Here is a 15998-nt window from a genome sequence, read left to right as displayed (position 1 = left end):
TCTTTGCCGGTGTGAGATGAATCTGATACAAGTCCTCCGGCTGAATAGATCCTCAAATATCTCTCAGAAGAGCTGAACAGGCAGGACCAAAGGTCCTGTGTGTGGTTTGGTTTACAATGAGCCTCTAGTCCAACTAAGCTGTTGTGAGCTTTTGTTTGTTTGTTTTTAATGAGAGGTGTAACAGTGTATCTGATCTGTTTTTTCCAAATAAATTCTCCCCATTCCTGTAACTGTTCTGGTTTTTGTTTGTTTTCCAGATGTTGTAACACACATTCTGTGGGATTTCTTCCCTCAGCTTTGATTCCCATTTCGTTCCCATACGATGATGGGATTCCCCCTGGTCACCTCCTTTCAGAGGTCTACCAGGCACGTCCAACTGGGCGGCGGCCCTGCAGGACTCATTGAAGAGATTATATCTCTGTTTTGCCCCCCCCCCCCCCCCCCCCCCAGCACTGGGGGAAGTTGCGGGGGTCAGGGGATGTCTGAGCTTCTCTGCTCTCCAGACACAATGTGACCCTAAACTGACCAAACTGAAAACAAGATGGATGGATGGATCCATATGATGAATTCTAGTTTGGGAATGTCACTGCTATAAGTCATTACCAATGCTTTGTGATCAAATGTATTTTCTTCTCTTCTGTTTTGACTATACTCAGAAAGTCATTCAGCAAGGAATCTAAAGAAGTCCTGATTCAGAAGATCATGTTTATTTTTCAGTTCCTGAAAGCTGCTCAGATTCCTTCTGTTTGATATGTGCTTTTCCCATCTGTTCAAATGTTCAGTTCACGCGTCTTGATTTCAATTTGGCATCACCAACCTGATCGTTTTGAACCATTTCTACCTGTTTTGTGTTCGTGTGCCATGTCTTGAAAGGGAATGAAGTCATGGACTTGTAATGTTCACTGTTTTTGATTTGATCTGGGATTACTGGCTCTCTGATATTTGGCTGTAGGGACTCCAATTTCTTTCCATAGAGTTACATATTTAGTATTATGCCAGTGTCTGTCTGCCTGTTTCTGTTTCTGTCTCTGTCTCTGTCTCTGTCTCTCTGTCTCTCTGTCTCTCTGTCTCTCTCTCTCTCTCTTTCTCTCTCTCTCTCTCTCTCTCTCTCTCTCTCTCTCTCTCTCTCTCTCTCTCTCCTTGATTCTCCTTTCGGTTTTATACTTTATTTGACAGTCCCATTTTTTGAGTTGCTGCTCTTTTTCCTTGGGATGTAAAAATGCATCCAGCTCCTTTTCTTTTCCACTGGAATACTAAAAATGCAAAACAGCATCTTTTGTGATCATTTGGATCGTCCCTTTCAGGACCAAACGGATTTTGCCCGTTTCTTTCCGACTTCGCTGAGTTGAGAATCAGTGTGACGACAGTGACATCAGTTGGATGAGGAGTGGTCCTTTGGGTCCTGCTGCCACTGACACAGATGGATTTGCTCATGTGAGGATCCCGCAGAAGAACATGATAAATGGCAAGTGCGCTTTTGGTGCGTCTTCGCGCATCAAATGGGCTTTGGCCGATAATCATTGGAAAATAAGCAATGTTTTATATATCAATTTCGTTGTGGGGTTTCTTTGTAAACGTGCCTTGTGGTGTCTGTGTTATATTCGGGGCTTTATGAATAAAACTAAATCGAAGTGAATGAAATGTTCTCTCCTCCACAGTGTCTGACCGGAGCTCTGTACCGTAGTGCCCTGCTGATTCTCTTGTTTGCCACCTCCTGTGGTAAACGCACATGTGACTACAAAACATTACTGGACTCCTACAGGGAACTCATCCTAGTTGAGCTTCAAAATATGGTATGCCAATTTATTTAATGGACATTTTTTTTGCATTAATATGTCACGGCGAGTGATTGTTACAGTTTTTAATTTTGCATTGTTCCATGATCAAGCTCAAAATGTGACATACAGTAAAGTTGCAGCAAGGCTGCCATCCTGTGTCTGCTGGGCTACAACTGGTCCAGTTGATTTGTATATATTTCTTGTAGAATTTAACTGGTGCAACTACTCACCACAAAGAGAGAGAGTCCTGTCCTTCAAGAAAGGTAAATACATTTCAACCATTATGACCAGTGTAATTTGATCTCATCTGATACCAGAACCTGTGCCTGATTTTGGTTTCATGTGCTAAAAAGGTTACCTAAATATATGTTTATTCTCCAAACGGTGATCTAGGAGTAGGAGCATCAGGCAAACTGTTTGAATATGCCAAATTCTCTTCAATCTCCATTGTTTTCTTTAGGCACATCGCATCCTGGTTTCCATCTATGGTATGGCGCAGCAGGTGAGGTGTCAGAGGGGCAGAAAGGAGCCATCTGACCTGGAAAAGCCAGTGGGGAGAATGGAGCAGCTCATCATTTATAACTGCAACTCTGATAGTCTGGTAAGAAGAATCACACAAACAAACAATGCCCAAAATCACACACTGTTATATAGAATCTAAATAAGTTTGCTGTTTTTTCTTATTGCTTTTAGAGGAAGAAAGTCTTTTGTTCTGCCTCCCAGAAAATACAAGGGAAGAAGAGAAAGAGGATCAGGTTAATTAAAGCTATAAATGCATTGATTGTTTGTTGGCAGAAATTGCAGAGTGTCTTCGTGCTCTAAAAATAGGAAACACTGTGTATCCCGGTTCTAAAACAAATCTGTGCTCAGTGCTAGTGAAGATATTGAAGATTCAGCACAAATATAGAACATTTCATGACCATTGATCTACTGTTATTGGACTACTGTTGCAATAATCATTTACCTGTCGTCAAGTTCTCAGTGTTTTCTATGTCAGATCCATACCAGACTTTGCATATTGACAATTTCAGTTGTTTACGCAATAGTTTTCATGAAAACCACAAATAAGCTATCAAATATACACAATGAGTTCAAATAATTTCAGAAAATGCAAATGTTCTCACCTTTTGTAACCATGAGTTCATTTTCTTCTTATACGCTTTATGTTATCACACACCTGTAGAATATATACCAATTACTTTTTGGATACACAGTACATACACCAGATAACTATTTGACAGATTTCATTAAAATGTCTAGACTATGCAACTTTTATGCCATTTGCTTATAATTTATATGTAATTTACAAAAAATACAACAATAAAAATGCTGAAAATCTATATGTTGGGGGAAATAATTTCTTCTCCATCTCATTAAATCAGTTTAAAATACAGTTTTGTTTGGTCTTTTTGTTAACTTATAGTTAAATATATTTTAAATATATCATTTCACCTCTTATCAGTAATTCGTACATTATTACTTATTGGATGAATATAATGCATTGTAACCTAATATATTTTCTGGTTTAATCATATTTAACCAAATATATTTTCTTTTAATAAGCAAAATTCCGAAAAAAAACATTTTCTTCACAACTTTATTTTCTTTTATCAACTATTTCATTTGCAAGATAAAAACTAAAATAATTTTGAAGTGAGAAAAAAAATTACATAAGCAAACTTCTTCCTACCACTATTCAGTCATATTAAATTAGAACTACAGTATGTGCTATATGTGTGGATGTATATAAGTGTGTATTTCTGGAGAGATGTGTGTACTTGGATATAGATTTTTTAAAAATTTGTGTATATGTATATTCATAAACTATAGATTTATTTATTTTTATAGACTATATAAAAGGGGTCCGTATATTATTATTATTATTATTATATTATTATTATTATTATTATTATTATTATTATTATAGTCTACAAAAATATTTTTGTAATGTACAGTATTATGTATAAAAAGATATCAGATGGCGGAACCATGTTTGTAGCGTTTGTTTCCGCCCGGATCAACAACTCCGTCGTACTGCCTCCACTCAACGATGCCCTAACGAAACATCATCAACACAGAGAAGCAAACCTTTAAAGTGCGTTTAAATCCACTTCAACGTGTTAATTTACGTTTGCGGAGGTTTTTCGGTTTTTTAGCATCAGAAAAACGCGCTCCTTGAAAAACCCGCGTTACTCTGCGCGATCTGACACCGAATATATTGAAAGTGTTTGTGGACATGAGTCGCTCCGTGGACGTGTGAGAGCAGAGCAGAGTTGAGTGATTCGGGCTTGAAGACTCAGACATGGCCAGCAGTTCAGTGGAAATGGACCCGGACGTCGCTCGGAGGCTGTTTGAGGAAGGCGCCACCCTCGTGCTGCTGGGTGTTCCTAAGGGCACTGAGCTGGGACTGGACTGCAAGAGCTGGCATGTGGGTCCTCGCTTCCGGGGGGTTAAGATGATCCCCCCGGGCCTGCACTTCCTCCACTACTCCTCCGTCAACTCTCCGACGTGTGGTTCAGAAATCGGCCCGAAGACGGGCCTCTTCCTCACACTGAAGCCCAGGGAAGTGGTCCTGGCCAGCTGGGACCCCAAAGAGGAAGATCTGGACTTCTCAGCCTCCAAGAACCAAGAGGAGGTGAGCCGAGTCCGGGCCACCTTGCACGAGCTGGATCCCTACCTGGGCCCCTATCCCTATGAGGTGATGAGGAAGTGGGTGTCTCTGTCTGATCGCATTAGCGAGGAGGTGGCCAATAACCTGCAGCCTCTTTCAGGGAGAATCTGCGCCTTCAGCGATGTTATTCCAGAGATCGAGATGAGGCACACCAAAGACCGGGCGGAACAACCCAGGAATGACACGGCCTGCCAGAGCATGCGAGAAGGACTCGACAGACTCCCACGGATGAAAGTGAGGGAGGGGACGGAGCTGCGGTTCTCTGACATCCCCAAGAAGACTTACCCCGCGGGGGCAACGCCGGCCGAGATCACCCAGTGCAGCATGGACCTGAGCTACGCCCTGGAAACCGTCCTGGAGAAGAACTACGATCAGCAGCCTCTCAACCTGCTGGGTACGTCTCAACCTCCCGACAAACAAGTATATTATATATGCAGAAAACAAAGAGGTCAAATATCTTCTCCCACAGGTGAGCTGCAGTTTGCCTTTGTGTGCTTCCTGATTGGGAACGTGTACGAGGGCTTCGAGCACTGGAAGAGCGTCCTGGCTCTCATGTGTCGCTCGGAGGAGGCCATGCGGACACGCAAGGACCTTTATCTGGGGCTCATCGCCGTCCTCTACCACCAGCTGGGCGAGGTACCGCCCGACTTCTTCGTTGACATCGTGTCACAGAGCAACTTCCTCACCACCACGCTGCAGGTAAGGTTTTCTTGGTGCTCGGATCAAATCACCAAAAGTCACGCTGGATTGATTCGTGCTCTTCTACAGCTGCTTTGACTCCCCTGCAACAAATTCATGTTTCCCTACGTCACGACACATCTGCAGGCTGCAGAGGAAAAACTTGATCGTTAGTTTTTTCTTTTGCTCAATATCACACAGTCCAAAGAGCGACTTATCGAAGTTTGTAATTTAATATTCAAACATTTCAGATAAATGAGTAAATCTATACATTTTGTTCAGCTGGATCTTAGGAGGTATTTGTTAAATCCAAAAGTTCAATCATGTCTTTTTGTGGTCAAAAGAGCAGATTTGCTAAACTTTACATTTCAAATTTCAGTTTCAATCATTGACGTGTTGCCATAGCGATTCTCCTCTAAGCTATTATTATTACATTTTTGGGTATTTTATCTGTTTCATGCTGGGAGATGAGACACAAACGTTTCATGACAGCTTACACAGTTGCTGCGTCAATCTGCTGTAATAAAATGCTGAAAATCAACATCTTGAATCTCAAACTGTCAAGTATGTGTCACTCCTTCATCATTTCTGTCTGTTGTGGTCAAAGAGTCTCTGGAAGAGCAACATCCGCAGTGTACTTTCTTCTGAAATCACAATGCATCATGACATTTACCCGTCTCTCCCCAGGACTTTTTCCAGTTCGCCACGGGGCCTGGTGTCGACGGCACCCTGCGGAAGCGGGCGGAGAAGTTCAAGGCTCACCTGACCAAGAAGTTTTCCTGGGACTTTGAGGCAGACCTGGACGACTGTGCTCCGGTGGTGGTGGAGCTTCCTGAAGGACTCACGGTGGACTGAAGCCCCGTTGCTGTGGATTCGGTGGCAACAACAGGGACATTGAAGCAAAGGTGTGAAGGGTTTCAGAGGATCAGAGGACTCGAATGATCTGCAGCGGCACAGGCCAGGCTGGAGTTCCCCTGCAGAGGTTGCCTCCTGTGGGCCCGTACAGTGTCTTATGTGAGCGGAGGTTGTGTTTGACTTCATTGTGTTCTTTCTTTTCACTGACAGAGTCACAAACATCTTCCCCCTGTTATGGCAAACATCCACTTTTATGCCTTTGTTGACACAATTTGCTCAGTGAAGTGAAACGTTGAGTTAAAACACTGAATCCAAATGTTGAAGTGTTTCAGTTATTAAAGGTTGCTGCATATTAGAGAGGAGTGGCGCCCCCTGGTGGTCTTACGATCGATCACCGCAAGTGTCGCCTTCGAAATAATTTGACAATAATCCAGTTGCCAGAACAAACCTGTTCAATCTCAATGCATAATTTTCAACTTCTGCTTTGCTGAAATCATAAAATACATTCAAATGAGTAAAGTTTAGATATGAATAGCTCTAATTTTGAATAGATAATTATTACTGTGTTGTTACTTAGTACTTCTTTTCCATAGTGAGGTGGTAGATTGTATGAAAAGCTGTCTTATTTTGCATATTGTCTTTTCTTTGACTAAACACTCTTAATAAAATATTACTAAAAGCTGTTGATTTTTGCATGTTATTCCTTCTGTCCATCTACCGTGGATCTGATCCCATCTGCCTGAGGGCCGAGTCCATGCTGGACAATCCACCGCTTCATTAAAGGACAAGCAGAGACACATTCACGCGTGCAGGACACTAACCAACGTGAGATGCATGTTTGGACTGTCGGAGCACTCCTCCGAGTGATCCAGAGGAAACACACGTACACACGTTGGACAAAATGCACATTCCAAGCAGAAACGCTCCAAGCTTTCATTTACTTTTCATTATTTTCCAGGCGGCGTTGTCTCTTTATCTTCCACTAGGTGGCGTACATTGACCTTTTCATGAAAACATCCCGTCCTTCGAAAGAGCTTGAAAGCGTTGTTGTCGGTGTTCGGAAAGGAAATCTAAGAATAAAAACCTACAGTTTGAAGACCGCTGCACGTCTTTTAGCTTTTTCTGTAGAGGATCTTTGAGGGATGTGAGGAGTAAGTCTGGGCTGCACCGTCAGGAGCTCTCGAGTGGAAAACACAATTATGTGCACTCTATTAGCAATGTATATATGTAAATGTGTGCTTTTGACCATGATGAATGGGGCTTTGGTTGTGTTTACCTGTTCGATCCATCAGCCTATCGACTGTTTATTTTCACCACTGCCCTTCTTGAACTCTTTTTTTTTTTTTTTTCTTCCATTATCTGCCTCTCCTCTGTGGTACACCCCAGCCCCTCACCTAATCCATAACCATAAAAGTCCTATGAAAAGGACAAAGAGCCATCTAATGCAATTATGTGAGTCAATAGAGTCAGGGCCTGTTGAGAGTGAACCAAATGCTGATACCAGAACTCTACTCTCTTCCCAGCAGGCACATGGTATTGTGGAATAGACGGTAATGTTGGACTTTGTGATGAAAACTCACCCTTTGACAACTTATAAGAAGATCAATCCTGTGTTTGTGGTCCACTTTGAGGCCGCTGGGGAACTTCACTGGTTCGTTTTTTCCTTGAGATTGTACTTAGGAGGAGAAAATTGCTTGGAACGCACGGAGGAAACATATCAGCTCAACATAGCCGGGCTTGTGTGCCAGTGATTTGTAGATTCTGATTCGCCTCTTCGTTGACAATGTACAGTCACGGAAACGACTCTGTTGGGACGTCTTTGGCTTCCCAGCTCCTTCATTAGCGCTGTAATTACAGTTTTTACGGCAAGTCAGCAGACATGGCCAGCTTTCCTGTGCCGCGTGCAACCTTTTCTCCACCCGGCCAATCTCTCCCCTTGTTCCCCGCGCTGCAGCCATTTTCCTCCCTAATCTCTTTTATTTGTTTTGTTTGGTGCGGCCACCCCGGGGAGCAAAGCACACTGGGAAAACAGGCTGGGTGGATAGTGCGGACCCCTCAGATGTGAGCAGGCCCTGTCAGTCATGGTGGAGCTCTCTCTCCATTAGATGTGAGCGGGTCATTTCCACGAGGCTCACAGGCCTCTCGCCCTGCCAGTGTAAACACAGGCCCCTCTGTCTCTGTCTCACTCACCCGCTCTCCTCCCCTCTGCACGGCGGCGAGGGGGGAGGTTACAGTGCGTGCGTGCGTGTGTGCGTGTGTGCGTGTGTGCGTGCGTGTGTGTGTGTGTGTGAGACGTTTTGACCGCGTCTGCTCTGGTTTTATATGAATCCAAAAACCGTCTTTAATGATGTGTGGACATAGTTTCTCACTTATTGACTGTGGTTTTCTGATCATTTCAATGGTTGCATTAAAAGACAGTTAGAGACGGTTCACTGTCCACTGGGAAGGAATTTGAGAGTGATTCCTGGAGATGTATGAGATTATATGCATTTTCTCTGACCTCTTTGACTTATAATAATATATTCCATACATCTTCTATGCTGCTTTACACAACCTCACAGAGGGCTGGAGCTGATCCCAGAGGGCTACGGCCAAAAGGAAGTTTACACCCTGAAGAGGTAGCCAGTCCATCACAGGGAAAAGAAAGAAAGAAAGAAACACAACCACTCTCACATCCACAACAATTGTTAACCCGAGGTTTACGGCATGACTTTTTATTTTAGAAGGTAAAAAAAAGTATTACATTTCACTTATTGATTGTCTGGTTGGCTGGTTTTCATATCATTTCATCACATGCAAAATGGTTTCCCCAACCACAGCAGTCTTCTCCGTCACGGACCCTCATCCGGTTTTCATCAGACGTCAGACTGACTCCTGGTAGTCTGTGAACAGTACCGGTCCAGTGGATTCCTTACTGAGCAAGGATGAGAGGGACATATGTACACTTGCTGTCAAAGAATAACTTCTGATCCTGTTGCTTGAGTTTTGAGTGGGCCGGGCGGAGGATAATGTTGCCACTTGCTCCAACATATGGCAGCTCGGGGGGTTGTACAACTCTCCCTGTATATATATCTCAATGTTGTGTGGAATACCTTCCGAACCGGCCAAGACAAGCATTTAGTCACTCCATTATGGGGTTTAGCTGCAGGGTGTTGCTCCAGCTTGTTCCTTCCCTTGAACGGGACCATCTGTTCATCTTCGATACCAGTGGCTGGATCCTGTGCAGTGGATCTGGATGATCCTGTGTTCCTGCCTCATTGTTATTGAAGGACTTTCTTGATGGCTTCCCATCGATTCGGATTCATGGTGTCAGCTACCTGGGACTCTCCTCTAGCTTTACTCTAAAACATGTGGGTGGCTGGTAATCCACACAGTGACATATAGATATATAGAATTGCTCTAGTTTCTAGTCGTGACGTTTCGGGGGTTTCAACCTCTTTAGCAGACTCATTAACATCCACTGGTCCTGCTTTATCAATCATATGAGTCTCTGTATCCATTAATTAAACATTCAAGTGCTTGTTCAGAAACAAATATAAACACGCCCATACAGGCATATGTTTGTTAAACATACTATTTTGACCTCTGATTATCACCCGACCTTCTAACTAGATCTCTGGCCTGATTCTTGGGTCCACTCTTCCTCCACGGTCAATCTCATCCTCAGGTTCACTGTCCTCGCTGTGTATTGAAACAACCCTAACATAGTGAGGGTCCTGCGGCCGTAAAAGTGTCTTATAATTGATAGTAGATGGCACATCAAAAATATTGAGTATGTTGCTCATTGGCCAATCAAACATCTCTTGTTGCCTCAGAGCAACATCTGAATGAAATCATGTAGTCAATTCAAACCATGACTTTCCTGAACAGAAACATATCCCGCAACGTTTTAAAAGATATAAAGGAAAGAAAATCGAAAGAGACAATTCTGGGCCAGAAATGTGGTTTGGTGCCTGAAGGCAATGCTGTGGGTTGACTTGGATTCAGCAATCAACTTCACATGCACGTTTTTAGACAAGGAAGGAGAAGAAAACAGAGAGAGAGAGAAACAAACAAATAGCTTGCATGGGGAGAACATGCAAACCCATCATGCAAAAGTCCTGGATTTAAACCTGGGAAGATCAGGCTGTGAGATCAAAGTGCTAACCACTGCAGTGCTGCACCTATATAGGAACGTGTGTGTGTGTGCGTGCGTGTGTGCGTGCGTGCGTGCGTGCGTGCGTGCGTGTTATCAACTTTTGGTAATGTGGTCATATTACGATACTATTGTTATATTAAATCTATATCAGAAAAAAAGTTAGTGTCAGTGTTGTGAAACTTACTCCCTCTCTCCACACGTTTCCCAAGTGCTTCTTTTTCTCACTTTTGAGTCCTGGACTTCTTTCTCCCAAGTAAGTTTGTTTTCATGATCGCAGGCTGCCATTCCTCTGTAATCCCTCTACTGCACATTGAGCCGCCTTCACATGTCTGACTCCCATGACCCAGTTGTGAGACAGGCACGTGTACATTTTCTCAGGATGCGTATATGAGTGTGTGCGTGTGTGTGTGTGAGAGTGTGTGCCCAAACATATGGACAGGAGCTGGTGTGAAGGTATGGCGAAGAAGAGAGGTTCTAAAAGTGGGGATGGACGAGGTTTAACAACCCCTCCTGGAAGCTTCATCCACCAGAGAGGAGGGAGAAAGTGTGCATGTGAATGTGTGAACAATATGTTCTGTTATAGTGATCTGCCGAAGTGATTAAAGGCAGGAGCTAAAAACGAGGCGGCAGACCTTTGAGGTTGGGCCGGCCGGCCTGTGTGCCTCTCTCATCACGTACAAGCGAGGCACACAACCACACAACAGCTGGCCAATAAATTTCCGAGACGAAGTAACTAAATTTGTGGAGGTGAACCGAGTACAAGCTGTGATTAGTGCACACGGCAGAGACAGCGATCACCCCGGCTGTCATGTCTCAGTGTTGTCACAGGGCTCATAAAAGTGTCTGCGCCTGCACTCTACATCCTCCATGAGAGCTTAACCAAGCATCGGACGGGATTCTGAATCTAGTTTTAGCCACACACACACACACACACACACACACACACACACACACACACACACACACACACACACACACACACACACACACACAGGTTCTCTGTCTTTTTATTCTTTTCTTGTGTTTTAAAGAGGGGTGGGGGGTGGGGGCTATTAATCAGGAGGCTCATCTGAACAGATGAACTCTTCTGTGTGCAGATGTCCTGCCGTGAGACACAAACCAAGGAAATGTCTGCAGACTGCATGGTGTGCATACTTTGATAATTTGATCCGCGCAGGTGAGTAATGACAGTGACAGTGAGGTGGTGGTTATTAGATGATCCATTGTGCCGCAGGTTATTTGGGGGGTTTGTATGATGGCGTCTCAGCAGGTTGAAATGTTTGTCCACCTTATTAATAGCCTCGCATTTTGTGCGTGTGTCCGAGTTGTGTTTGGCATTTGATCTTTGCCTGTTTGAGGAACCTGCATTGTGTGTAGGATGTCTACAGTGGACAGTGTGCCGCGGCTGCCGTGCAAAGGAGCTCAGTCCATTTCATTTGCAGGTCAGCGTTGTGCTCTAAGACACTCCATCATAGGGACAGATGGGGGATTGAACCTACAACATTCTGTTCGAGAAACCTGCTCTTTAAACAGAGCCATAGCCTAACTATTCAGCGTCTGTTTGATTCTGATCAATAGTTCAGCTTTAAAATGTTCATTACTACATCACTGATTTGACTTGATTGACAGATTTCAGTTAATTGCTTGAGTGACGTGAGTGTAACGTGTTTAATATGCTCTGCCCTTAAAAGTATCAAACTAACGCTCGGGACGAAGTTAAAAATGGAGTTGCTCAGTGTCTTGTCTCATCATGACCTTAAGATGATATTTCTCATGAGGAGTATTTATTTTTCAGTGTTTGTTCCGATGATGACTTGAGACCCCATGGGGCAGCTTGCAATGTGATGTAGGTCCCCACGACAGTAAAGTAAAGCAAGACGACATCCACAATCTTGGAGTATGTTGGCCCACTGACATAAAGCGAAACATCAATACTAACTCTAATCCTAACCTTGAGTGGAGCAGAGTTTTGGGGCTTCACAAGTGAACTGCCAGTTTATTTCGATCTTATAAAGACGACACCACACGTGTTTCATGCCTTTTGGGGACACTGCACTGATAAACATTGATTTCCGGCAGATTCACTCTAAACGTGACAATAACCACTGAATATCTAATGCTAACTCTTCGTATTCAACCCGTAACACAACTTTAACCAAAGTCTGATCTTGAAACATTCTCTCTTTGGATATACATTTTTTTTTTCACCACAAGAATGAGAGGTTCAAATGATTTCGGTGCATAAGAGATTTCTTTCCTCTGAAGAGTAATAAAAAACTCACGCCCTCTCCCTTCTGCTTCATTTTTCTTCCTCCTAACCCTATTTGTCTTGAACAGTTTTGCATCTGTGTGTGAGAGTGTGTGTGTTTGTGTGCGTGTTGGGGGGGGGGGTCTGAGGTGAAAGCTACCCCTCCTGGTAGCCCCCCACCAAGGGGGGTAGGGGGAGGGGGGAGGGGGGAGGGTGAGAACGCCGGACCTTTCTGATTTCAATCCCCCCCCCAAGAAAGGATGGAAACATTCATCACTCACAGTTTCCCACCGGGTATTAAAGTCATTCCTGTTTTCTTCTGTCCAGTTTTTCCTGCTTGATATCAATTTTCAGTGCTTTCTTTCTCCTTGTTTCTCTTCACCCTCAGTTGCCTGCACCCCCTGCCTTGTGAATAATTCAGGGGTTTCTGATGTATTATTCAGACTTTTTCTTCCCCTCACACACGCACACATACTGCGTTTGTCTACTTTGATTTTGCCCCTCTTTTTGGTGAAATATTGAAAACTCTCCTTCGTCTATGCCCTTTGTAAAAATCCCCCCTCAGTCAGCCTGCGCTCCTCAACATCAGGTATAAAACAAGGACTAACCACAAGTTGTATTGTTTTTTTTAAAAGCTTCAGGGCCTGAAAATGTGCAAAAAAAGCTTCAGTTCTGATTAGATTAACACTGCCTTTAAAAAAATAAAAAATAAAAAAATGTAGCTTTACTGTTGAAACCAGCAGCTTGCTGCTGATGTGCTGAAGTTAAACTGGCTCTGATGTGTATTTGAAACAAATTTTAAAACTTTATAAAGTCTCTCTCTCTGTGACTTTGAATTCACATTTATCTCGCGCCGCAGTAACGGCTCAGAAATGGCTGCTTCTACTTTAGCTTTTGCCAGTTAATGTTGCTTTTCTTACAATAGCATTAAAGGGTGGACTGAACAATTTATTTCAAAGAGAAAATGCATCTCTCTGTATCACTGTATCACTGTAACACCCCCTCCAGATTATTTTTGAAAGCTGAGGATTTGTTTTGCGAGTTGGAGTGCCGTTAAAAAGCCAGAGAATCGCTTTAAAACAACAGTAAATCTTCTCTTTCTGTCTCCTTTGTACTCCCCCCCCCATCCCATTCTTTCATAGCTCCTGTACTGCCTTCATCCCTTTGCTTCTCTCTGCCACAGCTCAGGCTGAGTTATGGCTCCGTCATCCAGAGGACTGATATGCTATTAGTGTATTGCAGCATGCTCGTTTCATATCTCCTCTGTACTGCTGAGATCTTCACTGAGAATCATTAGCAGGCTAAATAAACATAATTACACACCAGGCTGTTTATTAGGTAAATAACTGTTAATCATCCTTTTCTTTAAAGTGTTTCCATTCAGCCTTCCAGCCATAAATGAGTCTCCTCCAGTGTCGCTGGCCACAGTCCCGGCTCCATCGCAGCCGATCGTCCCTAATCGGAGCCCGAGCTGTCTCCTGTCTTGTCCTGCTGCTGTCACCACCACCATTAGGTCTGTCTAATTGAGCGGGCTTCTGTCAGTTTGTGTGAGTGCGTGCGTGTACGAGGCCATGTTGCGGCCAGGCTCTCTGGAGCCAGGTGGCCACGTGTTTGGCTCGCAGGAGGAGGTTTTTCTGTGCATGTTAAACCACAGGCAATAAACACAACCATGTGATGTACACACAGAGCAAGGTCTGATGCGATGCCAAAGACTTGGCAGACGATGCATCGGAAGACATTAGACGTCACCAGAAATGGGACATTTGGCCGATAAGGTTAAGATTTGGCAGAAATTGGTTGGGATTCGTCCAATATGTTAATGGGAGTGCAAACGAGTGATAATGGCTTTGGATTTGAGATATGCAGCTTAATGGATGAACACTGCAAATGAGAAATCAGGGTCTCCCAATAAAAAAGAGGAATCTTTGGGTCATACAGTCAATTAACTCAAACATAACTGCAAAGTTCCACGCCTGCACGCACCACATCGATTAGATGAGGAGAAAAAAAGTTTCAGCAGCATGTTATGTGTGGTCTGATTGTGGTATGTGAACCCAGGGTGATTAAAGCGGTGTAATCCACATCACGACCGCGGAGGAGCTGCTCATCTGCCATGATGTCATGAAAAGCAGCAGCGTTATGCTATAAACACCCCATTTTCGCTGCCACACAGAAGGAGCATCACTTCGGTGTTTGTGCAATCTCAACTCTCCTCTCCTCAGGTCACCCTCTCTCTGTTATGTGGCTTTGTGTGCTCCCGCTCATGTTTACCTCCCTGACCCCGGCTGTCTGACCAGTAAACAGTCACTGGCTCTGGTCCGGGCCTGGATCAGCTCCATGTCCACATTACCGCCGAACCACAGCTGACTAATGAAAGTCAGGCCTGGACTGGCCACAGAATGCCTTCAGAGAGACTACTGGAGTGTCCTGGCAAAGGAAGAAAACGACTACTGTAGACATGCCAGTGATGTTAAACATCACAGGATGAACTCAGAAACACCAGATGAAAAAAACAAAAAAATCATTCAATATGCTTTCTATTTATACAAACTTATATTCATGACTCAATTGAAAAAAAACTAACTCCATTGAGGTTTTTTTGTTTATTCAGTGATGTCTTACTTTTTGTATTTGAGCACAGTTTAAGCAACAAAACAAAGTGCTGCACACAATTAAAACAGCAGATGAGGTCAAATACTACAGCTGGTACTTACTAAAATGAGGCATTAAAATAAATGAAAGAGATTTGTTTATATAAATAAAAAGATAAGGACAAAATAATAAGTGTGTGTGTGTGTGTGTGTGTGTGTGTGTGTGTGTGTGTGTGTGTGTGTGTGTGTGTGTGTGTGTGTGTGTGTGTGTGTGTGTGTGTGTGTGTGTGTGTGTGTGTGTGCACTGTACTGTGTATTTGTGGCTCTGGGACACACACAAATCATTTCTTGTGTTTTGCCAGCTGGGGTGTCAGAGCCCGATGGAAGTAGAGTATCCACCCCTCAGCTCAGACTCCAGGGCTTTTATTCTTGTAGTTTCTGGAGGGAAGACGTCCAGGTCAAAGTAAACATTTGATCCAAAGGCTCCCTCAGTCACACACACAGCTGGCCATACAGAAGAAGACAGGCCTTCCATATGTTCCGCTTATATACAGGGATTCAGGGTGAAGATCTTTATAGCTAATGATATTCTACTCCCGCTGCTTCCAGTCTGTATCCCTTCCTGCTCCCCCAACACCCGGGCAGCCAGGATTCATGGATAGACAAACAAAGGCCTGCACGCCGGCGGAAACACGTGCAGTGATTTGGTCTCATTTAATGGTCAAAGAGGGGGAAAGACCATTTTTGTCTTTCAACTGAAGATTGGCACTGGCTGACACTAATAATGTGAGGGGTAGAGGGACATCCAGCCAGGGTTTTACAGATTCTTCTGTTGACAGACCGAAATAAGTATGAAGATTATGTCTCTATCAGACAAACACAAATAAACTACAACTAATGACACTTTTTTCGATTTGTGGTGAAAATCGCCTTGATTTAAAATACTCTTTAGATTGATACTCACCAATGGGGGGGTTTTAGCCTCAGTATTACTTGCTTTAACAGAACTTGGAGATCACTATGGCCCAGCTTACATGAC

General features: G+C 43.6%; 1 protein-coding gene and 1 long non-coding RNA gene across 2 annotated transcripts; both read left to right on the top strand.

Moving 5' to 3' along the window:
- Positions 1–1148: 1148 nt before the first annotated feature.
- LOC308113571 lies at positions 1149–3163 on the top strand. Its single transcript, XR_013935569.1, has 5 exons — positions 1149–1465; positions 1659–1793; positions 1985–2041; positions 2239–2379; positions 2472–3163. It is a non-coding gene; the product is annotated as an uncharacterized lncRNA (long non-coding RNA).
- Positions 3164–3806: 643 nt separating this feature from the next.
- aar2 (AAR2 splicing factor) lies at positions 3807–6666 on the top strand. The gene is made up of 3 exons (XM_080468795.1): positions 3807–4843; positions 4919–5148; positions 5815–6666. The coding sequence occupies exons 1-3, from the start codon at positions 4081–4083 to the stop codon at positions 5980–5982; spliced, it is 1161 nt and encodes a 386-aa protein (XP_080324921.1). The 5' UTR covers positions 3807–4080; the 3' UTR covers positions 5983–6666.
- Positions 6667–15998: the final 9332 nt, after the last annotated feature.

The sequence above is a fragment of the Lipophrys pholis genome (genome assembly GCF_963383615.2).
Source record: "Lipophrys pholis genome assembly, chromosome: 8".
Taxonomy (NCBI): Eukaryota; Metazoa; Chordata; class Actinopteri; order Blenniiformes; family Blenniidae; genus Lipophrys; species Lipophrys pholis.
Note: the sequence above shows the minus strand (reverse complement) of the source record. Positions and strands in the feature narration are given on the sequence as shown.

What these genes read in the sequence shown, in the direction of transcription:
- aar2 (XM_080468795.1), top strand. Translation starts at nt 4,081, where the DNA reads ATGGCCAGCAGTTCAGTGGAAATGGACCCGGACGTCGCTCGGAGGCTG. An exon ending in GCAGCCTCTCAACCTGCTGG is followed by an intron (nt 4,844 to 4,918) that starts GTACGTCTCAAC and finishes CTTCTCCCACAG; the next exon opens with GTGAGCTGCAGTTTGCCTTT. An exon ending in TCCTCACCACCACGCTGCAG is followed by an intron (nt 5,149 to 5,814) that starts GTAAGGTTTTCT and finishes GTCTCTCCCCAG; the next exon opens with GACTTTTTCCAGTTCGCCAC.